Consider the following 24,072-nt stretch of genomic DNA (forward strand, 5'->3'; position numbering starts at 1 on the left):
ATCCTTTCTTATATTAAACAGAAAACATTGCACCAGTTCTATAAAGTTGATCTGTACTGATATTCTTTTTCAAAAGTAGCATCCTCTTATTTATGGTAGCCAAGTATCATAGTGATCATTTTGATTCATAGCCAAGATAATCATGATTTTGAGTATCATAGCACCTTGCTGTTTTTTGTCTTGGCTTCTTATCTCTACTCAATTCATCTGTGGTTGAATTTATCAGTAAGAGAATGTTCAATAGATATTCCAAAACTTTGTCATTAAACTACAATGGATACATTCAAGATTACTTCTTTTTTTTTTTCACAATTTCTTCATTATATATCCCGATTGAAGCCTCCTCACTCAACTCCTCCCAGTCACACCCTCCCTCCCTCTTCCCTGATATCCCCTTCCCCTAGTCCACTGAAAGAGGACTCCTCCTCCTCTGCTATCCTCCCATAGTTTATCAAGTCTCATCAGGTCTGCCTGGATCCTCTTCCTCTGTGGCCTGATAAGGCCGAATAGCCAGGATAAGTGATCAAAGAGCAGGCAACTAAGTTCATGACAGAGGCAGCCCCTGCTCCCCTTACTCAAGAACCTACATGGAGACTGAGCTGCCAGTCAGCTACATCAGAGCAGGGGGTCTAGGTCCTCTCCGTGTGTGGTCATTGGTTAGTGCATCAGTCTCTGTAGGACCCTCTGAGTTCAGATTTTTTGGCTCTGTTGGTCTCCTAGTGGATCTCCTGTCCCATCCATGTCCTTCTGTTCACCTCCCGCTTCTTCGATAAGAACCCTACCCTTTGCCCAAAGTTTGGCTGTGAATCTCATCTGCTTCTATGCCCTGTTGGGTGGAGCCTATTAAAGGACCCTCTATACTAGAAAAGATCATCCTGAGTGAGGTAACCCAGAAAGAGAAAGACAGGTATACACTCACTTATAAATGGAGATTAGCCATATAATATAGGATAGCCATAATAAAATCTACAGACCTAAAGAAGCTAAACACTAAGGAAGACCCTAGGGAGGATGCTTAAATCTCATTCAGAATGACAAACAGGATAGACACCAGAAGTGGTGGAAGAGAGGGAACAGGATGGGAGCCTACTATACAGATTACTTCTTAATAGACTCTTAAGATGGCTTCTTCATTTGGTGGAATTGTTTATTCTCACCTTGAGTAATATCTTCTAGGCAAAAAGATGATGAAGAGTACAGAAAAGACATTTGTTCTCTTTACTTTCACTGACTGAGAAGTAACTACTTCACTATTTAGAACACTGGCTAAATTGATTTTACAATCCAAGTTAAATTTTGACCCAGAATATTTGTATAAGGCTCCATTAGACTTCAGATAAAAAGAATACATAACATGAAATTTTTTAAACGAACAATACAATAATTGATTTTTAATGTTTCCATAAAACTATCAGTTTTAACCACCCAGTTCTGGACCTTAATTACCTGATACTACATCACTAATCCATTTTAAAAGCAAACAAAATTTCTATGTTTAACAATTTTTAAAGATGGTTAGTGGAATGATTTAATATGAGTTTTCAAATCATTTATTATTTGACTTAATTGTTGTGAACTGATATTTAATAAAATGCTTTACTAAGTTTAGTACAAAATATATTAAGCTTCTAGGGTTATGTGGAACACATTTTCAATAGATGTATAACAGGATAAAAGGTTTATTTCACCGATGCTGCTGTCTTTACATCAGAATGTTTCCTTCGTCAATACCTGCTACTGGTCGCACAATGTCAGTCTAAAGACATTTGTAACCACATATCTCTAAAAGATGGTGATGAGAAAGCATGTGGTGTGGTTTGTTAGCTCAGGGAATTACCAACTCTTTGTTTTCTGGCATGTGAACTTTGAAATTGTACTTGTAAACAGAGCTTGGACCCAGACCTACCATCTAAGCAGTATTAATGGTATAATTTTTTTTTATATTCCAAATTATTTGAATGGCAAGATAAATTTTAGTCTCTGCTTTGATATGGTAAATGTCCATTATGTTGTCTTATAATTATATGGACTCGAGTGCAATAATATGATTAATCAATTCAAATATAAAACTTCATTCTTGAATAGATATCTTCTGAAAATAGGTAGGATGATACACCAATTGTGTGATTTCTCTTTTTTAACTGATCTTATTAAAGGGGGAGAACATTAAATCTTCGAGTACTGTACCTCAATTTTATTGTAATGATTTTGCTGGTTACCAGGTGGGGTGGCAGTTGAAAAATTTGGTGAATGCACTACGAGAGGACCCGAGTGGTGTTATCTTAACTTTGAAAAAGCGACCTCAGAGCATGCTTACCTCAGCACCAGCTTTACTGAAAAATATGAGATGGAAGCCCCTTGCTCTGCAGGTAATGAAGCTTAATCATAAGTCATACACCATCATTTTAGCCATAGATTATCTCAGTAATGCTTCTTTTTGTGCCTCATCTCAGCAGCATATGAATTACTCTTGTATGCTTTTGAAAATTTGTTTGTGAAATTATCTCTTCACCGCTTATCCTTATAGGCTTAATTGTGATGAAATCTGAGAGAATAACTAAAACCCAAATGAAAACACTAATTTAACTTTAAAAACTAAAACATAATTCTAAAATTTCACAAGTTATTCCATACCAAAATATGGAGAAGAAAGAAATTAAGAGGTTTATTTTTTTATGTTATAATCTTACGTTTATAAGTTATAATTACATACACTTCTAGAAGAAGCTAGTGGATAGTTCACAGAATTACTTTAAATTGGATCATAAACATGTAATTTATAAAGGGTGGGAATTTACTTTTCAACTTAGCAATTAGAATTTAATTAGTGTATTTCTCATAATACCTCATATTTCTTTTTTATTATTTTTACTTTTTATATTAATTTCAGTTTATTCGCTTTGTATCCCAGCTGTAGCCCCCTCTCTCATTCCTTCCCAATCCCAAACTCCCTCCCTCATCTCCTCCCATACCCTTCTTCAAGTCCACTGATAGGGGAGGTCCTCATCCCCTTCCATCTGACCCTAGCCTATCAGGTCTCATCAGTATACCTCATTTTTCACTTGTCCACTTTATATGGTAACAAAACCTGGGGAAGTGTTACATTAGAAGTTTTGAAATTTTCTTCATTTAGAACCTTCACTATAAAATATTAGTTTGGATGGCAATAAAATATATAAAATTTATAAAAAAAATATAAAATACATTTTGGACAAAGATAAATAATAATACATTTTACTTTAATCAGGATATAATCCTGAATCATCATTGACATTTTTTCTTCCCAAATCCTTCATCTTTAAGTTATCTATCACCTTTTTGTAGAAGTCTAGATGTTGGTTGTTTTTAAATAATATTCATTAAATTTATAATACTGACCATTTTAAGGTTAAGAACAAAAGCTTCAGTATTGTCTCTGCTATCTAAGATTTAGTAAGCTGTTTATTGATGCTTTTTACCATCCACAGATTTTTATCTAATAAGTAAGTTCTCCATTAAACTGGTCTTATGAATTATAATAGTTTTTTTCATTGTTTAAAAGTTTACGACTTCCTCAAAGTTGCCATTATATTTAGATAATACTAAAACACATAAAATGTTTCAGTGTTAACAACTTTACATTTTTAATATGAATCTTTTTGTATTTTCAAGTGATTATATGTAGATTGCATTAATATGTCTAAATGCATTTGACTTACAATATCTATAGCAAGATATCTAATGATTGCTAAAGTTCAGAGGATATTTGCCTTATTAGGTCATATGTAAGCAGTTCAAAATTCTCTATCACATATATTTTACTGCATTATAAAATGCTTTGTTGTTTTACTCTGGAATTTTCTGTTGACATGTCAATGCCAGAGATCCTTTTTCAAAGTTTAAAAGAGTGGAAACACTGAAGAGGAGCCCTACATTTTCAGTTATTATATGGTCCTCTTCAAATATATATAATTTTATTACTCCTTTATAGCCCTGTATAAAGGAACTTGAAAAACTTTCAGATTCTTTTTTTTTTTTTTTTTTTTTTTTTTTGGTGGATCCATACACTCTGAAGTACTATGTCTAGAAAATAAGGTGATAATTGATTTTATTGTTAGATCTGTTCCCAGTAGCATAAACTGAAATGAAGAATGAATGTTATAGCAAATGAAAGTGACTTTTATATAAGAAAATAAAGTAATAACAAAAGCTAGTATTTCGTGTTATACATATACTTTATGTATTTGTTGAAAGTTAGAGCATAAAGACCTTTTGAATGTTATCTCCATCATTCCTTACAATACAATTATAACATTTTAAGGTACTAGTTTAAGTCTATTCTGAAATGGCTTTAAATAAGTATTATCAAATCATTAGTTATACTTATTCCTCATTACTTACTAAACTATGCTGGATATTTTTATAAATTTACTTTTTCATAATACTAAAATTTGAGTGGAAAGAAAATAATTTAAATAAAATATGTGTGTTTGTCAATATATTTTTAAATATGCCATTTCAGCTGATTTTGGGTAACGTAAAATGCATTGTCCAAAGTTCACCATCTCTAGATAAGCAAGGCTGTTAGGGAAAACAGGACTATTTTCAACATCTTTCAAAATAGCTTCAAAGTTGACTGTTATAAAGCAGAAGGGAAATAATTGGTTTTAATTAAACTCTTTCTTAGGAGTAAGAATGGGTGTGTTCTGTAATTTCACAATAGCACCACCACCACCACATGATCCTAGAACATATTTTGAGGACTGGAAATTATAGCATTAATAGAGTTCTTTCTGGATCTTAAAGCTTTAGCATGTGCAAAATCCATACACCCCGAAGCTTAACGGAAAGTATCAGAATTGTTTATAGAATACAAATTTGGATACAGGCAAATGTAGAAACCCCTAAGATGTCAAAATTGAGATTTTGAATGCAGACTGTTGCAGAGAGGAAAAGTCAAATAATAGGATGAGGTTTAATGGCAACTATGGATTGCTTCATGGCTGAGGTCATATTTTCCTCCTGGTTTCTGAGAACCTCCCTCAAAAGTGAAGCACAAAAATTCATGCAGTAATACACCTCTGTGTAGTTACAAGTGGCATTATAATTTTCTTCTTAATCTAGTATCCATCCAAATTGGCTGGAACCAAAGTGCCTATTAATTCATAGGCATTAAATATAAATGATTAACATTCAAACTTAAAGTTTGAATTATGTTGGTTCTTTTTGTCAAGTATACTGGTGATTTACTAGGGATTAAAAGCTATATACAAGGAAATGGTGGCATTTATTTAAATCAACATGTCTTTCAATTTTTTAATACTAGGCTCAACTAATCTACTTTTTTCAAGTAAAAATATCAATTATTTTAACATGGATGCCAAAAGTAGTATATACATCATTTTCAAACCTAATGATTTTAAACAATATGGTAATAATTTTATTTTATAAAGTGTTTAAAATTATAAGGCTGTTTAATATTAATTAACTGCAATGTCAGATGTCGATTTGGAATTTCTTTTGAAATCATAGCCAAATAAGCAAAAGCATACAATTTAACTTCATGCTCACAGAGCAATTTCATCAGCACATTTCATGAAACTTGGGTGCTTTTTTGATAAAATTCTATTTTCTCAAACATTTGATGATAGAACTGAAAGACGTAAAGATTCCTTAATTAGATACAACGATAAAATTTAATTATATCTGAAATTTTGAATTCTGTTGTCATCTGTATGTTCATCGATAGCAGAGATGTCTGTCTTTGAGATACAATCTTTCATTCTAAGAAGGTAAACAGGCGAATCTTGTCTCCTGAGTGCTTTCAAAACATCTCTTTAGTGGCACTATACTAATTTCCAGGATATGGGTAAGCATGGTGATTGCATATGGTCACATTCTTCTAAAAGTGAAATAAATTCCAAGGAGTCATGGATAGACCACAAGTCAATGTTTAGAAGTTTGTGGCACTAAATTAGGATGTATTGCAATGAGAACACATGAGCAGTCATTTACTTTTTACAAGAGATGTGTGGAATAATAGCTGAACACTGCCAATAAATTTTATTAAATCTTCACTGGGAATCAATGATTATTTAAAACTCTTGATAGCGAAATCTCAGATCAGTCAATGCAAGAGTTCAGTAAACTTATTCAGATATTGTTGAAGACATTTTATATAAATTAACATTAAACTATATGAATAGCATTATATTCCTAAGCTATTTTCTACTCCATGTACCTGTTCTATTGATACCATAATTATTAGTGTTGCTTTGTGATTTTCGTTCATAAATTTTATTGTTTAGTTAACCTCGATGGCAGTTTACGGAGTATTTCAATGACTTTGAACAGAAAGGAAATAGAAAATTATCAACAACAGTCAGTTTTGTATATCAATTTGTATGACAACTATAGACTGGTGATCACATTAAATTTAAAGTAATACAAATATAAATGGTTAAAGTCATTATGTAAAAGCCAACAGAACTGGCAGGAAACTATTTCAGTATTCAAGAGCAAGATGATGTTATTAAACAATCATTAGCAAAATTTTGTAAATTTCTGAGTGTTTTGTTTTCAAAGCATGTTATGAGGAAATCACTTATACTAGGTATAACAATAGAGAAGATAATTTAATAAAACGTAATTGTGGTGGCTGAACAACAGTGGCATTTCTATGTTCATCATGCTCAAATTAGAAAATAACTGCAAGCAACTATTATTTAACATTATAGTTCATCAGTGTTGAAGCAATCAAATGAAGAATCTAGGTAACATTTGTGGGTTTGAGCCAAATGCTTTTACAGTTTTAACACTGACTATGAATAATAACCTGTGGTGTTATTATTCACCTATGATGTGAGATTAGCCATTGCTAAACAGTTGACAATTAAGTTAAGCTATGCTTTTCAGAGATCTTAAGTGTAAAGTGTTTCAAGTAAAACCTCAACTTCCAACATAGTTTCTTCCTTTTAATATCCCAGAAGAATGTTAACTATTTTGGAACACATAACTTCAAATTTAATATTGCCATTTAATTGTACACATAAGATTGAACAGCTCAAAATTATATACTCTAGTCTTATCATCAATACAATGTGCAGATGATTTGGTAGAAAAGGTATTTTGTAATATAACTCCAAATTCTTTGTAGTATACTGTGTAGTGTAATAAGATTTTTTTGTCCATATATCGGTACTTTTAAATTTTAAGGGTCTAAGGTCCCCTGATCATATCCTTAGTCTGAAAAACTTTTCTTTATAGTCTAGTATGAACAGAAAATTTACATGCTTATAATAGAAAATCGTTTTGTATTTATAAATGTGTATTACAGTAGAAGCTGTGAAATTGAGGAAGAACTTTTTAAACACACATTATTTTGCTTAACTTCTTTTCAAATAATTTATCACTTAGGAAAAGCTTGGTCAGGTAAAAATGTATACATCATTTTTAAATTATATCTAGCATTTTTTTGTGGTCAAGAAATGTATAAGATTGTATACAAATTCTTGTTTCCAATCCTAGAATATATTTTCTCTGGAACATTTGTTGAGATGATAAAGGAAATGATTGTTGCTATAAAGCAATATTTTGATGTGTTATTATACCAGTATTGGGAATTACATAAGAATGTGCCTGAACTGTGAAAGGATTTAAAGACTGTACTGTGATCATTTTGAGTCTGCGATTGCTTCTAAAATTGAATAAAATGAATGGCTAGGTTATATACATAGTGTAATCATTTGTATCTCAATTGATATTTCCCCCTGCAAAGAAAAAAAAACAAGTTTTTGCATGAATTTGACATAAGTAAATTTTACAACTAAGTAATATTTCCGTGTTTAACATTTCAATGTTGGGGCTGTCTCTATGTCATTGGTTGAATTAGAGATTTTTATATATTCTACTAGATCATTTAATAAACTGTAGGACAACTAAATTAAAATATAGTTGCCAAAGATTTTAAAACATAAAATACTTCAAGTAAAAATTAAAATTTAAATTTAGTTCCTTAAGGGTGAACATTGGAACATCGTTTTTATAATCTTTACTATAGAGATTACATATGTTCTGATATATATATAGGGGTTTATACACATACATACATACATATATATGTACATACACACAGACACCTATGACACACAGATATCAGTACTTTTCAAATGTTTTTTTTGTGACATAAGAATTGGAGGACACAAAGAAAAAAAGACATAGTCCATCAAATGATTTAAAGTAATGTCTTGTTTATCTTTTGTAAAAGCTAAAAAAATTTATTTGACCATTACAGTCCTGCATCAATGTATACGCTGATAGGTAACATGATTTTGCTAAAGTTTTCACACATATTTTGGGAACTATTTGTATCATTTTATATTTTAGAATATGTCTTTATGATATTTATATACTTTGAAATGACACTGAAAATACATGTATGAGTTCTAGTTAGAATTCTCAGTCTTGTTGACGATAGCAAGCACTTATAAAGCTTCTAATGAGCACCTTTGAAGAGCTGCATATGATTTTGAATTTAACGCTTAGAGATAAATAAATGACAGTAATCTACCATAATCTATCAGACTTTATAAGTATAAAATATATATAATCATGCATACACATACATGCGTACATGCACACACACTCCCACACAAATGGTCTTTCCTAATGGAGTACTGTCTGGTTTGTGGAAGGGCTTTATGGCATAAGAACTGTTTAGAAATGAATCCTGGGTGATATGATTAGGTCTTTCCAAAGAAACTTCTTTGAAAGGAAATTCGAGTAGATCTAAAGTATGTTTGATAACATGCCATGGTTCCATGTCATTTTGAAGCTTTGAGACAATATGCAGTCTTAATATAACACCCTTAATTGCTGACCATCGTTTTTCTGCCCATAAAATATTACCAAACATATTTAACTAGTGAAAGGAAAATTAGAATTAATTCTACTTTTTGCTTAAAGTACAAATTCTTCATAGTGCAATGATGGCTGTTTTCCTCATGCTATGCTATAAAGATTTACAGTAAATGTCTCTAGAATAAGAGGCTTTGTAGGATAGTCTTATTAAATTCTCTTACTTGTAATTATTAGTCAAAGGATATACTTGTTAAAATTTGAGTTAAATTCTGAAAATCCTTAGTTTTTAATTGAGGGACATTAAATTTGTAATTTTCCATGTATTTTCACACTAATGGTAGAATTTTTTATCACAACTGGTTAAAATTGGGAAATTTTCAGTGATTTCAGCTTAATTTTGTCATTTATTTTATGCCATCACACATCTTCCTAAAGTTCCTTGATTTTAAAATCCTTTCAGTCATTGAATTTTAGACTATTTCAGTTCTTCTCCAAATGTATTATTATTATTATTATTATTAATTACAGTTTATTCTCTTTGTAGCCCTGCTGTACCCACCTCCCTCATCTCCTCCTGGTCCTACCTTCCCTTCCTTTTCCCCATCTATGTACCTCACCTAGTCTACTGAAAGGGGAGGTCCTACTTCCTTTCCCTATGACCCTAGCTTATCAGGTCTCATCAGGGATGGCTACACTGTCTTCCTCTGTGGCCTCATAAGGCTGATCCCCCCTTAGAGGGAGGTGATCAAAGAGCCAGCCACTGAGTTCATGTCAGAGACAGTCCCTGTTCCCCTTTAGTAGCATACTCACTTGGAGACTGAACTGCCATGGGCTACATCTATGCAGGGGTTCTAGGTTATCTCCATGCATTGTACTTAGTTGGACTATCAGTCTCAGAAAAGACCCCTGAGCCCAGATTTTTTGTTTCTGTTGTTCTTCTTGTGGAGCTCCTGTCTCCAGGTCTTTCTATCTCCCCTTTCTTTCATAAAATTCCCTGTACTCTGCCCAAAGTTTGGCTATGAGTCTCAGTATCTCCTTTGATACCCTGATGGGTAGAGTCTGAATTTCAGAGTCCCTCTGTGGTAGGTTCCTGTCCTGTTCCGTTTTCTCCCACTTCAGATGTCCATCCTCTTCACCCTTCTGAATGAGGATTAAGCATCTTCCCTAAGGTCCTCCTTGTTGTTTAGGTTCTTTAGTTTTTAGAAAGTCAATACATAACTTATTGTTCTATTGGCAATGCTGAAGTTGGTATTTTAATGTGATTCTCAAAATTAGTGTTTTCTATGCTTAGCTTGACAATAAGAGCACAACAGTACACAAAAAAAATAATTTCCTGTATATTGAAAACTTACTATGAACCTTTCTTTGTATAAAGCATACTGATAAGCCAGATGACACCCACACAGTAAACCCTTTGAAATATTTCCTCTTGTTTACCTGTCAATAAAATAAATAGCCACATTAATTCAGCAGCAGAATTCACTAATTCTTCCTTTGCTATGTAAGAACAATTTGGATTAAAAAAAAAAAAACAGTTCAGTTAATTGGACCAGGGTAGTATAATCAAACCTGACATCTATTTGAACATTTTAAATATTTTAATATATTAATTTTCAAATATAATGACTCACATTAACTCTTATTAATGGCAACTCCCTGATGAAAATAGAAATATATAGATAATAGAAATTTGAAGGAAGTTGGCATGACTAATCCTGAAATCTCCTAGAAAAGAAATGCACAATTTTGCCAGATTTTCCACGCAGAGCAAAATACCCTATTAGTCTTTACCTCTTCATTTTTGAGGCATATTTAAATATCCTTGTAAAAGATAACTACATTTCCTTTTTGCTTGGTTTGTTTTGGTGATGAGAAGAAGAAAATAGGTACTAAACAAACAAAGAAAATCTACAGATTACAAAAGTAAAGGAGAGGCATCTTCAAACTATCAGTAGTAACCTTAAAATAGAAGGAAAATAATAAAAACTTAAGTAAGGTTGCTTATTTAAAAATTGTATTGTTACAAATTGGCTGGAAATTCACTTGTACTCAGGATACTTTAAAGTTAAAGTGCCATATTAGTGCATTTAAAAACTCTTGATTATTTGTTTTTTTCTTTCAGAATGAATTTATTTTAAAGTACTGGAAATTAATATACTATATAATAAGTTTTTTTTTTACTTCATGTCTATTAGGGTTATGTTTCTTTAGAGCCAAACAACAGAGAATAAAAGAACTACAAGCTGTCACATTGCAGTAAATATGAGTGTGAGTGTGTATGCAAGTGTACGTATCGCTGAACCTTTCATTCAAATATTATAGAGTCATGAAACACGGCTTTAGAAATAATTCATTTTTTAATATCTTTGGCTTCATGGCATTCATCAGTACAAATGACTCCTCTAATCATCTATGTAATCTCAGATTTTCTCATTGCCAAGAATTTTGTTTTTATGGGACAGGCATAGAGTAGCTGGATTCTATTCCAGAATATAATATTGTCAGACAGGGAAGTTTTCATTGCACACTGTCATAATGTCTAAAATTCTTCAAATAGTGTGTAAAGTTTATGACCATTTTAAATCAACATATGTAATAGAAAATTAAGATTTTATACATTATCATTCCTTTTTTCTGTCTCTCTTTTTCTTTAATTTTGATTTTACATAAATTTAAATAACTGTCCTTTTGGAAGTTAAGTGTAATGTCAAGCTATTAAGTTGAGCTGTGTAATAAGAAAGGTCAAAATAATTAACTGAGTCCCGAATTATGTAGCTTATCCCAGTGACCTACATTGTAATTTTCGTTGTATTTATGCCTGGCTTTCAAAACTTTCTTGTTCTTTCTGTAAGACTAATGCTACCATACAAATAGTTGTAATATGCATTTATTTGAGTGTCCAGTAAAATTGTGAGTCTTATCTGGATATGACGAATGTATTTCATACAGGCTAACATAGCACCATTTTGTCATGTGAAGCTGCAATTCATTTTGTGATCATTACTTTTGTGTTTGAGATTGCACTGAGAGTTTTTTTTTATTGTTAATTGTGTGTACACTTATTCAGTAAGATTTGTAAGATAAACATAAATATTTGTGAATGTTAGTTTCATTTAGGTTAATTTTTTAATCCACAAGATTATTCTTAAATATTGTGAATCTTAGAATTGGGAATGTTCAAAACAACCTGATAAATGATTAATTCAGTTTATACAGTGTCTTTACAAAGCAACCTTCTTTTCAGTACTTAAATGCAAGAGACTACTTATAGGAATTCAACTACAGATGAATTTTAAATATTAGATGCATACATGTGCCTGTGAAAGATGAAATGATTGTGTCACCTTATTCACCATACTTTTGAAAATGTAATATAAAATGGCTTTGAAGAGACCTGTGTTTATGTTGACAGAAAGTACATTCTCCTAGAAAACACTCTCCTGTATTGATCTCCATTTTTTGTTACCCTTCCTTGAGCATCTGTGATATTCTTACTAACATAAAACTATGGTTTGTCAAATATCAGTCAGGATATAAGTAAGGTAACTCTTTTATAAATTATTTTTATTAGCTTTCAAAAGTGGGATTTCTGGCAAACTGAATTTAAATAAGATGCAAATCATTCAATGGTATTTTTACTTTATACATAGCTTTTGGTTGGTTAAACCAGTGAAAAGGTGAGTTGGGAACTGCATGGAAAACTTTATTATGTATTATTTGTCTAGGGGTGGCCAAAGAAATATTCATATGGTAAACAACATTTTCTTGATTTCAGCCAAGTTCAAAAGTTTGCACAGATAAATTTTAAATGATAACTATGTGTCATTGTTGTTGTTTTGTGTTGTTTGTGTGTGTATGTATTTTCTTTTTCATTTTAACCAGCCTCTTATACCTAGAAGTCCCACAAGCAGTGTTGCCACGCCCTCCAGCACCATCAGTACACCCACCAAAAGAGACAGTTCTGCCCTCCAGGATCTCTACATCCCCCCTCCTCCTGCAGAACCATATATTCCCAGGTATAAACTACCCATGATGTTATTCTGGGCAGCTTCTAGCTAAAGATTAATCTCATAGCTTCTAAACTGTGGGCTCAGTTCTTAAAAAACACTGAATTTTTTCTCAGGATTTCTGAACACATTCTAGAAAGTAATTCTCATTATACAAAATGCACTATTGTTAATAACAACAACTATTATCTCACATAACAGAAAAATAATATTAAGTAGCCAAGATTATTTTATGAGGTAAACCATAAAGAAGGAATTATCCTTGTGAAGCCTCAAGAAATCGATTTCATATAACACATTTCATATATTTTTAAATGTATAGGTAATAGATGATTTTTTTTTACTCTCTTAGATTAAAGTGAGTTATATGTACTATCTTACATTTTTGATGCTCATTTAAGAATTTATTGTGAGTACATCTTTTATAGGATAGGAAATTTGGTAGTATATAAACATACATTGTGTTTTTAATAACAGTTGTACATGATAAAAAAAACTTTTTTACAAAAAGGAAAAATGCAAGACTAGTTGAATTCAAAATTTTCACACATGTCTAATAACCACGTGTGTCTTTCTGCTTCTCACTCAAGATGATCTTTTCTAGTTCTCACCATTTGCCTGCAAAGTTCATGATTTCCAACAGAGCCAAAAAAAAAAAAAAAAAAAAAAAAAAAACCTGCAGGGCCCTGACCAAGGTCCCTGCATGGAGAACCTAAAACCCCTGATCAGATGTAGCCCATAGACTCAGTCTCCTAGTAAGCAGTATAGGAGCCTTCTCCGACATGAACTCAGTGGCTGGCTCTCTGATCACTTCCCCCTGAGGTGGGAGTGCAGCCTTTCCAGGGCACAGAGGAAGACAATGCAGCCAGTCCTGATGAGACCTGATAGGCTAGGGTCCTCCCCTATTAGTGGACTAGGGGAGGGGCGTAGGGGGAAAAGAGGGAGGGGGCCACAGCCCGAATACCAAGTGAATAAATTGTAATACATAATAGTAATAATAATAAAGAAAAAATTCCACACAGTTACATTCTTTGAAAGCATTTAGGAAAAAAAATGGAAAAGTTGCTTTGTTCTCTAAACAATATTGGTTGGAATTTTATTGCATTTTTTACTTTATATACAGTCTCATAATACAAGTTACATTTTGTGCTTAACTAAATTTCTTATCTGTGATATAAATAAATATTTTATAGGTCCTTAAGCAGTTATGAGCTATAATAACTAATTTGTCCTGTTAACCGTACTACGTCTCATTAAGTGTAAATAATATCCACTAGGGCAATGATATTTTAATCTGACTCTTTAAATCTAGAGCATAAGTATAGATTTATGATATTTGCATATGCACATATAAATTTAAAAAATATGAAAATGCTTATATTACAGTGAATACAAAAGTTCTTCTGAAAATTTATACTATGAATACACACATATGCACACATATATTTAATTTTATCTGCATACCTGTATATATCACTGTAAATTTTTGTTTTCTTTGGTATATTTTTGAATTTTACATTATTTAGTATATTCAATATACACATGTTTAATAAAACTGACCTGTTGATAAAAGGCTTCTTCTCCATAATACTATTTTATAGAAGATGCCAGCCCCTGCATTCTGCCATAGAGTATGTCTATATAAATATAACATAATAAACCAATAGTTCTGAATTGCCTTCTGGTGCATGCTGCATTAGTATTCATGTCATGGACATCATGGAGAAATCTGCAAATTCACAGATAAACATAACCTTACTCCAGTGTCATGAATTCATTAGGGCTGGTTCCAAGCTAATTGCAATGTCAACTTCTTTTCAATATAGAGCTAAGAGTAACAAAAAATAACAGGCAATTAGTTCAAGAAGAGCTTTCAGCTAACTGAAAATGAAATTTGCACTGAGATTTATATTTGTGTTCTTCATGTTTCCTAAGACCCAGTTATATATTTATAATTCAATAGTAATCAATGAATTTGTTTTAGGAAGTAAAAAAGTAAATGATACATAAAAGTTAACTTTATGAGGAAATGAATTAAAATAACTTTCCTACTGAGTCAGCTTTTATAATACTATTTATTGCTTTCTACATATTTATAGTTCTCTGCATTTGGACATCTAAACATTTTATATAGATACAAAAATATAGATTTTTTATTAGGCTGAGGTTCATAATTCTTAAATTGAGAGATTTTTATAAATTCATTATACTTGTATAAGGTCTAATGAGAGATAAGTAAAATATGACTTTTTTATTTTACAGTTTAACATGATAAATATAACATGATAAACCAATAGGTTTGAATTACCTTCTTGTACAAGCTGCATTAGTATTCTTGTCACAGGCCTCATGGAGAAATCTGCAAATTTACAGATAAAAATAACCTTCTAGTCTTACATTTATAATGAATCATTGTGCTCATACTTGATAGTACTGATTTGTGGTACTCCTTAAGGAAACACAGTGATTCATGAGAGGAGTATACATTGATTTTATATTCATAGTCATGTTGTAGAAGACGATTTTTAAACAAATTTACAAAAAAAAAAAAAACAGGGAAACATTTTATAAGATAAACAAAGTGTTGTTTATGTTGCTTAATCCTAGAAGGAGTCTTTCATTTTCAGTCACCCATTAGTTTCTAAACACAATGGCCTTTTTCCCTCAGATTACTCATGCGGAACAAATGAAAGCCAAATTAAAGACACATTTCCAAAGTAACTCAGCAATACTCATTAAAAGTTTAATAGGGTTATAAAGGGGGGAAAAAAACAAAAAAAGATGAAGGTAGGAGAGGAATATGAGGGAGGCTAAGAAAACTTGGAGTGGGAGACTGAGGGATGGATATGATCAAAATGCATTGAACACACATATGAAATTTTTATTAAAAATTAAAATGAAATTACTATTACAAAAAACACAAAAACAAAAATTTAAAGGAAATATTTTTATTTATTATTTATTAAAATTTATTCACTTTGTGTCCCAGCTATGGCCCCCTCCCTCATCTCCTCTCAATTCCACCCACCATCCATCTTCTCCTCCCATACCCCTCCCCTAGTCCACTGTTAGGGGAGGTCCTCCTCCCCTTTTATCTGATCCTAGCCTATCATGTCCAACAATAATAAGATTTAAGAATCCCATAAAATGTTGAGAAAATTGTCTCCTTAAGTTATTATAGATGAAAAATTAATTTACTGTCCCCTAAGTTCAATGTTTTATCATATTTTCCACCCCCTCTCCATAAGGAACATTGCTAATGTATAATTTTTATCTAGCCTTTCTGAATGAGTTTTGTATATACAACTTTTTACTCTCTGAGGAGATACATAAAGTTTGAATAATTTCAGTAATCATCAACATTAAATTTATTTATATTAATAGCCTGCTGTTTAAGCTTCTTATAATGCTTATTTATATGGTACTAATATCATTCATAAGACCATAGTCAGTGATAGAATCATAAAGAACTTTGTTTTTCAGCAGCATAAATTCTATCAAACCCAATAAGGTAAACAGACAGAATAAAACAATATAGTTAGATTGTTAGCATTATACCTAATAGGTATCCTTAAAAAAAAAAAAAAAAAAAAACAATTGATGTGCTGAAATTATTTTCTTCCTATGACATGACACAGTGAAAACTGGACTAGAGCAGAAATTAAAAGAGCCGTGGTATGTTTCTAGCTGTCAGTTATCTGTATGACATTTAGGCTATTTAGGCTATTTATTTAACTGTAGGGCCTCACTATTATTTGGGGAAAATGGAGATAACCTAGAACCCCTGCACAGATATAGTCTATGGCAGTTCAGTGTCCAATTGGGTTCCACAGTAATGGAAACAGGGACTGTCTCTGACATGAACTGATTGGCCTGCTCTTTGATCACCTCTCCCTGAGGGGGAAGCAGCCTTACCAGGCCACAGAAGATGACAATGCAACAATGCAGCCACTCCTGTTGAGATCTGATAGACTAGGATCAGAAGGAAGGAGAGGAGGACCTCCCCTATCAGTAGACTTAGGGCAGGGCATGAGTGGAGAAGAGGGAGGGAAGGTGGGATTAGGAGGGGAGGGGGGAGGTGTTTATGGGGGGATACAAAGTGAATAAAGTGTAATTAATAAAAGTTAAAAAAAGAATACTTTTATCCTGTAATCCTCAAGGAAAGCTTATAAAGATCTGAAGATACATTATAAGGGAATGGTATTATTATTTTAAGGCCCCTCTAATTTTGTACAATCCTGATACTACACTCATATCCTCTACCTATACTTTGCTTTAGGGATGAAAAAGGAAACCTTCCTTGTGAAGACCTAAGAGGACATATGGTGGGCAAGCCAGTTCATAAGGGATCTGAATCCCCAAATTCATTTCTGGACCAGGAATATCGAAAGAGGTTTAACATTGTTGAAGAAGATACTGTCTTGTATTGCTATGAATATGAAAAAGGAAGATCAAGTAGCCAAGGAAGACGAGAAAGCACACCAACCTATGGTAAGAGTTTTTCCCCTATGTTATATAAGAATATGTATCTGCTGTGAGTTTCTTGATTACCTTTCATAGGTTTTTTAAATTTTTATTAATTATTATTACAATTTATTCATTTTGTATCTCAGATGTAGCCTGCCCTCCTCTCCTCCTGTCCCACCCACCCTTCCTGTTTCCCTCATCCCCTTCCCCTAGTCCACTGAAAGGGGGAGTTCTCCACTATTGCCATCTGCCCATAGCTTGTTAAGTCTCATCTGGACTGCTTGAATCCTCTTCCTCAGTGCCCTGGCAAGGCTGCATAGTCACGAAAGAGTGATCAGAGAGCAGTCAACTGAGTTCATGATAGAGGCAGCCTCTGCTCCCCAATGCCACACCATTCAATAAGGACATTTGCTCAACTATTGTGGCTATCTGGGTATTTAATTTTTAACATAACATCTTAATTATGGTTGCACTTATATTGAACTGTCACATATCGGAGATAACTGAACCTTATTTCTATACTATTGAATTTTAACCCTGAAGTATAGAGGTATGTTTTCTTTGTTTTCCCTTCTTATGCTGACCTTGGAGATACAAAACTTTTATTTATTTGACAAGTACATCTGACCCAAAATTCCTAGGTACACTGTATGGTACATATACTCTTATTTTCTCACATCCTAAAATTATCTACACATACCGAATTATATAAATGCTTTGTATAAGGGAAAATATAGTCAAATATATACTGGGTTCTTACTTGAATAGCTGCAAATTGTTGCTCTTTTCAGACTACAGTTTAAATGAACTGGTTCTGTCATGTTCCACAAAACAAATCTTTCCCAGTAAATTTTTTTTAATCTGAAATTTTAGAAAATTTATATAGTCTATAGATTCCTATTATTTCCTCGTAACCGTCAAGAAAAAAATAATGGTACATGTTTAAGAGAAAAAGAAGTCAACAAAGTTCTCCTTTTTAATTATTGAACTTCAAAACTGTAATTGTATCACATAGTAATATGATTTAAACTATATTTTTAGTATGGATAATTGTAGACAGCTCCATGGGGATTTTTCAAGTACAAAGAGAAGATGGTTCCAAGTAAATAACATTTTAATACATTTCCTTTTTGAAAACCAGATTTTAAGCCATGAAGTGTACTTCTCACTTACAGGAAATTTGTTTTCATAATTTTCCCCCAAATGAATTCATTTATTAAGTTACTCAGCTAATATTTGCTGAATACATACATAATTCAGCAAGGCACTGAGGACACAAGAGTGAGTAAAACTTAAATTGTCCCTGTACGGTAGACATAACAAGGTAACAATGGCTATAAGATAGCCAACTTGTAGTAACTTCAGGTAAGTAGAAGAATGTATATAACGTTAGCTGTAGAATTGGAGCCTGGGAAGTCAAACAAACAAGCATGGCATTCATGTTCAATTATAAACGTTAAATTGTCATTCAGAATTTCTGTGTGCCTGTTGTACCTAAACACCTGGTACTTTTCAAAATCTGGGCCTGAGATCCCAATGGTGTCTATAAGTCTTTAAACCAAAACCTCCAACCTTCAAATAGAGAGCACTTCATACTTTTCTAAGGAAACCAAGGAAAGCTTACTTGACTCCTGAAGGAGTCCCATTACGTGAAGAGGACAAGTATAACACTACAGAAGGAAATTCTCCTTCCTAATGAAATATACTACAAAACAAGCTAAAGTACAAAAGGATCACATTTCATCTTTTTCAACAAGTGATGATAGCTTAACTTACTGGCTCTTGCATGGTACCTCAGATGTACTGTATAAGTTTTATACTGAGAAATTCACTTTAGTTCAGAGTCACAAATACTCTCATTTTCAAGTATGTAAACTGAGCCACCATTACTTTCCTATTAACTTTCTACATTGCCTTTTTACTCAAGGAATGTTTACAGTTAGGATTATTAGAATGTAGGCTGAGTGGGATGGCATTCACCTGTAAGCCCAACAGCATAGAGCTTGAGACATGAGGCCTGTAAGTTCAAGTTCAGCCTGGACCAAAGATGGAGTTGTGGGTAAGCCTAGTGTAGTAGGAAAACCTTCTCTCAAATAAAGCAAAATGTTAGAAAATTTCGTTAGGATTTTGAGAGTCTTAAGAGACACGAAACAATTCAAACAACACAGATGTACTTTTGGTTGAATATATCTTAGTACATAGCATTTGAAAATATCATATGAAAATAGGGAGTTCATTGTAAAATATCATATTTGTTATGTTTATCCTTGCTGCAACAAAATATCTGACAAAAGCAACTTGCGGAAGAAAGGATTTCTTTTGGCTCCTAGCTTGAGAGTGCAGTATATCCTGAAGGGAAATTCATGCAAATTGAGGCAACTGATCACATTGAAACCACAGTCAGGAAGTAGAGAATAATTCTGGTGCTCAGCACACTTTCTTCTTTTCCTTCAGTCTTGTCACTTTGCCCATGAATGGTGCCACCACATTCAGGTGGTTCTTCCAACATCAATTAAGCTAATCTAAATAACTCCTTACAAACAGGCCCAGAGGTTGGTCTCTTAAATCACTGTACATCCTGTTCAGTTTACAATATTAGTCACCACAGAGAATTATAATCAAGCTCAGATTTAGAGACAAATATTTGAAAATATTCTAGTTGTGTATTATGAAGCAAAATCACTTAATAAAGGTCCTCATCTTACAGTATCTGCTCACTAGTTTTAAATGAAAGAATACAAGTATTCACATAAGTAATTATACAAGTACGTTAGGATGGTCAGGAGGCAGCTCGTCTAAAAAGAGTAATGCTGTCATTTTTATCTGATGACAGCTTCCTTTGCTTTACAGAAGCTTTTCAGTTTCATGAGGTCCCATTTATTGATTGTTGACCTTAGAGCCTGTGCTGTTGGTGTTCTGTTCAGGAAGTTGTCTCCTGTGCCAATAAGTTCAAGGCTCTTCCTCACTTGGTCTTCTAACAGATTTAGTGTGTCTGGTTTTATGTTGAGGTCTTTGATCCACTTAGACTTTAGTTTCATGCAGGGTGATAAATATAGATCTATTTGCATTTTTCTACATGTAGACATCCAGTTAGTCCACGACCATTTGTTGAAGATGCTGTCTTTTTTCCATTGGATGGTTTTGGTTTCTCTGTCAATAATCAAGTATTTGTAGGAGTGTGGGTTTATTTCTGGGAATTCTATTTGATTTCATTAATACTAGAGACTGGGAAAGGATCTTCACCAACCCTATAACTGACAGAGGGCTAATATACAGGATATATCAAAAACTCAAGAAGTTAAAAAACAAAAAATCAAATAATCCAATTAAAAACGGGCTACATAGAATTCTCTATAGAGGAATATCGAATGGCAGAGAAACACTTAAAGTCCTTAGTCATCAGGGAAATGCAAATCAAAACGACCCTTGAGATTTCACCTTACACCCATCAGAATGGCTAAGATCAAAAACTCAAGTGACAACGAATGCTGGAGAAGATGTGAAGAAAGGGGAACCCTCCACCATTGCTGGTGGGAATGTAAACTTGTAAAATAACTTTGGAAATCAATCTGTCACTTTCTCAGACAATTAGGAATAGTGCTTCCTCAAGATCCAGCTATACCACTCCTAGGCATATATCCAAAATATGCTCAAATATACAACAAGGACATTTGTTCAACCATGTTTGTAGCAGCTTTATTCATAATAGCCAGAATCTGAAAACAACCCAGATGTCCCTCAACGGAGGAATGGATACAGAAATTGTGGTATATTTACGTAATGAAATACTACTCATCAATTAAAAACAAGGAAATCATGAAATTTGCAGGTAAATGGTGAGAACTAGAAAAGATCATCCTGAGTGAGGTATCCCAGAAGCAGAAAGACACACATGGTATATACTCATTTATAAGTGGATATTAGACATAATATAGGATAAACATACTAATATCTATACACCTAAAGAAGCTAAGCAAGAAGGAGAACCTTGGGTAAGATGATCAATCCTCACTTAGAAAGACAAACAGGATGGATATCTGAAGAGGGAGAAAACAGGAAACAGGACAGGAGCCTACAACAGAGGGCCTCTGAAAGACTCTATCCAGCAGGGTATCAAAGCAGATGCTGAGACTCAGAGCCAAACTTTGGGCAGAGTGCAGGGAGTCATATGAAAGAAGGGGGAGATAGAAAGACCTGGAAGGGACAGGAGCTCCACAAGGAGAGCAACAGAACCAAAAGATCTAGGCCTAGGGGTCTTTCCTGAGACAGATATTCCAACCAAGTATCATACATGGAGATAACCTACAATCCCTGCATAGACATAGCCCATGGCAGCTCAGGATCCAAGTGGTTTCCCTAGTAATAAAAACAGGGGCTGTCTCTGACATGAACTCAGTGGCTGGCTCTTTGATCACCTCCCCCTGATGAAGGAGCAGCCTTACCAGAGGAAGACAATGCAGTCAGCTTTGATGAGACCTGATAGGCTAGGTCAGAGGACCTCCCCTATCAGTGGACTTGGAGAGGGGCATGGGAGGAGATGAGAGACGGAGGGTGATGTGGGGAGGGCACTAGAGTTCGGATAAAAAGTGAATAAACTGTAATTAATACAAAAATATTTAAAGAAATTAAAAAATAAAAATAAAAAATAGTAATGCCTATGGAACTTTTGTTTATGTTAAGTACTATTTTAAGTATTTAAAGGGCAGTAGCCCATTTAAACCTCCCCAAACTGTATGTGGTTAATACAAATAAAATGTCTTCTTACACATGAAAAATACAGAGGGATTAAATAATTTGCCAGCTACTAAGTAATAGAGCTGGAAGTAAGTATGTATGGATGTATGAGCCTACAAGTAATAATAGAAATGATTAAAAAGTAATAGCCACAAACTATAGGAAAATAATTTCAAAACATTGCATTAGTTCTTCCAGTTTGGGGAATTTTATTTCAAGAAAGCAGAAATAGACCTAATTTTTGTCTTAGTTTATATGTTGTTTGGTAACTACTCACTCAACAATAAACATGATTTTACAAAGACATGGCCCTGACAGATTTTTTTAAACGTTTCTGTTTGATGGGTTAGAACCAAGTGTATGGTTGAAATCGGTTTTATTTTTCTAAAACTTAAAACAAAATTATTGCAGATTATTTAAAGGAATATACACATTCACAAAACAACCTAGATTGTGGCTTACTATGATTTTCTGTAGCTTCAGCCATGTCCATTGTTCCTGTCTATTATTTAAGTACTCTAGAATGACCCTGAAGATACTACTTTATGCTTTAATTTTCTCACTTATTCAATGGAAATGATCTCTGCCTCAGAGAGTTTTTGTTAGTGTTTAATGACAATGCACTGTAAATTACCTCAGTACCCAGTATATTAGATATTAATTTTCATTATTGTCACTACAAAATGAAAGGAAAATAGAATTAAATCACTGTAACAGTTTGGTCTCATCTACTCAGCCTTCAAAAGCAAAGGTTCAATTTAATAAAAATTAGTTGATCACCTCCCTCTTAGGGGGGAGCAGCCTTACCAGGTCACAGAGGAAGACAATGCAACCAATCCTGATGAGAACTGATAGACTAAGATCAGAGGGAAGGGGAGGAAGACCTCCCTTATCAGTGGACTGGGGGAGGGGTATAGGAGGAGAAAAGGGATGGAGGTTGGGATTGGGAGGAGACCAGATAGGTGGCTACAGCCAGGATATAATGTGAATACATTGTAATAAATAAATAATGAATCAATAAATAAATATTTTTTTTAAAAAAATCAATTGCATGGCAACAATTCAGAACAGTGATATTTTACACCAGCTTCCTCTATTAGTAGATTTCTTGTCCCTTCCATTACAGCACACCATTACAGCACATTAGTATGCATAGAAATCTAGCTAAAAATAGGCACAATTGGCTGAATTCCTTTGTTGCCATAAGTAGTCAAATTTTGTAGGAAAAGAGGGAAAATGTTTTTTTAATTTTAAAAGTTTATTTATTTATTCAACTTGGACTTTAACTTTGTGCAGGGTGATAAATACGGGTCTACTACATTTCTTTTTATTAGTTTATTTACTTACTTTTGACCTTTTTAAAATTAGTCATTATGCATTTTATTGTTTTTTTTATTTTAGGTTGATATTTTTATTAGCATTACTATTTTTTTTTTACAATTTATTCCCTTCAGGAGTTGGGCATTTAGCTCAGTGGTAGAAGGCTTGCCTAGCAAGCACAAGGCCCTGGGTTCCGTCATCAGCTCTGGAAAAAAATAATATTCACTTCATATCCCAGTTGTAACTCCCTTCCTTGTCTCTTCCCAGCCCCACTTGCCCTCCCTACCTCTCTCTTTCTCTTTCTCCCCTATCCCTGTCCCCTAGTCCATTGATATGGGAAGTCTTCCCCCCCCTACTGTCTGACCCTAGCCTATCAGGTACTATCAGAATTGTCTGGATCCTCTTCCTCCCCACAAGGAGACCAATAAAAACAAAAAAGCGGGACCCAGGGTGTCCTGCAGAGACTGATGCATCAACCAAAGACCATGCATAAAGAGGACCTAGACCCCCTGTCAGATGTAGACCACAGACAGCTCAGTCTCCATGTGGGTTCCCTAGTAAGGGGAGAAGAGAGTCTCACATCTGAACTGGGTGGCCTGCTCCTTGATCACTTCTCCCCAGTGGGGAGGCCTTATTTTGCATCTTTTTTTTTAATTTTATTTTTCTTTTTAGTTACATTTTGTTAACTCTGTGTCCCAGCTGTATC

General features: G+C 33.4%; 1 protein-coding gene across 3 annotated transcripts in view; it reads left to right on the top strand.

The window, feature by feature from the left end:
- Cnksr2 (connector enhancer of kinase suppressor of Ras 2) overlaps positions 1-24,072 on the top strand; it is a 262,747-nt gene that overhangs the window by 146,768 nt on the left and 91,907 nt on the right. For 2 of the 3 annotated variants that reach the window (XM_055618652.1, XM_055618650.1), the window contains exons 9-11: positions 2,223-2,369; positions 12,721-12,854; positions 17,125-17,336. In XM_055618652.1, the coding sequence (XP_055474627.1) occupies positions 2,223-2,369; positions 12,721-12,854; positions 17,125-17,336 (493 nt within the window). The remainder of the gene's footprint in view (positions 1-2,222; positions 2,370-12,720; positions 12,855-17,124; positions 17,337-24,072) is intronic. The other variant, XM_055618653.1, reaches the window with a different exon arrangement.

This window comes from Psammomys obesus, unplaced genomic scaffold (genome assembly GCF_907164565.1).
Source record: "Psammomys obesus unplaced genomic scaffold, mPsaObe1.curated_primary_1811, whole genome shotgun sequence".
Lineage (NCBI taxonomy): Eukaryota > Metazoa > Chordata > Mammalia > Rodentia > Muridae > Psammomys > Psammomys obesus.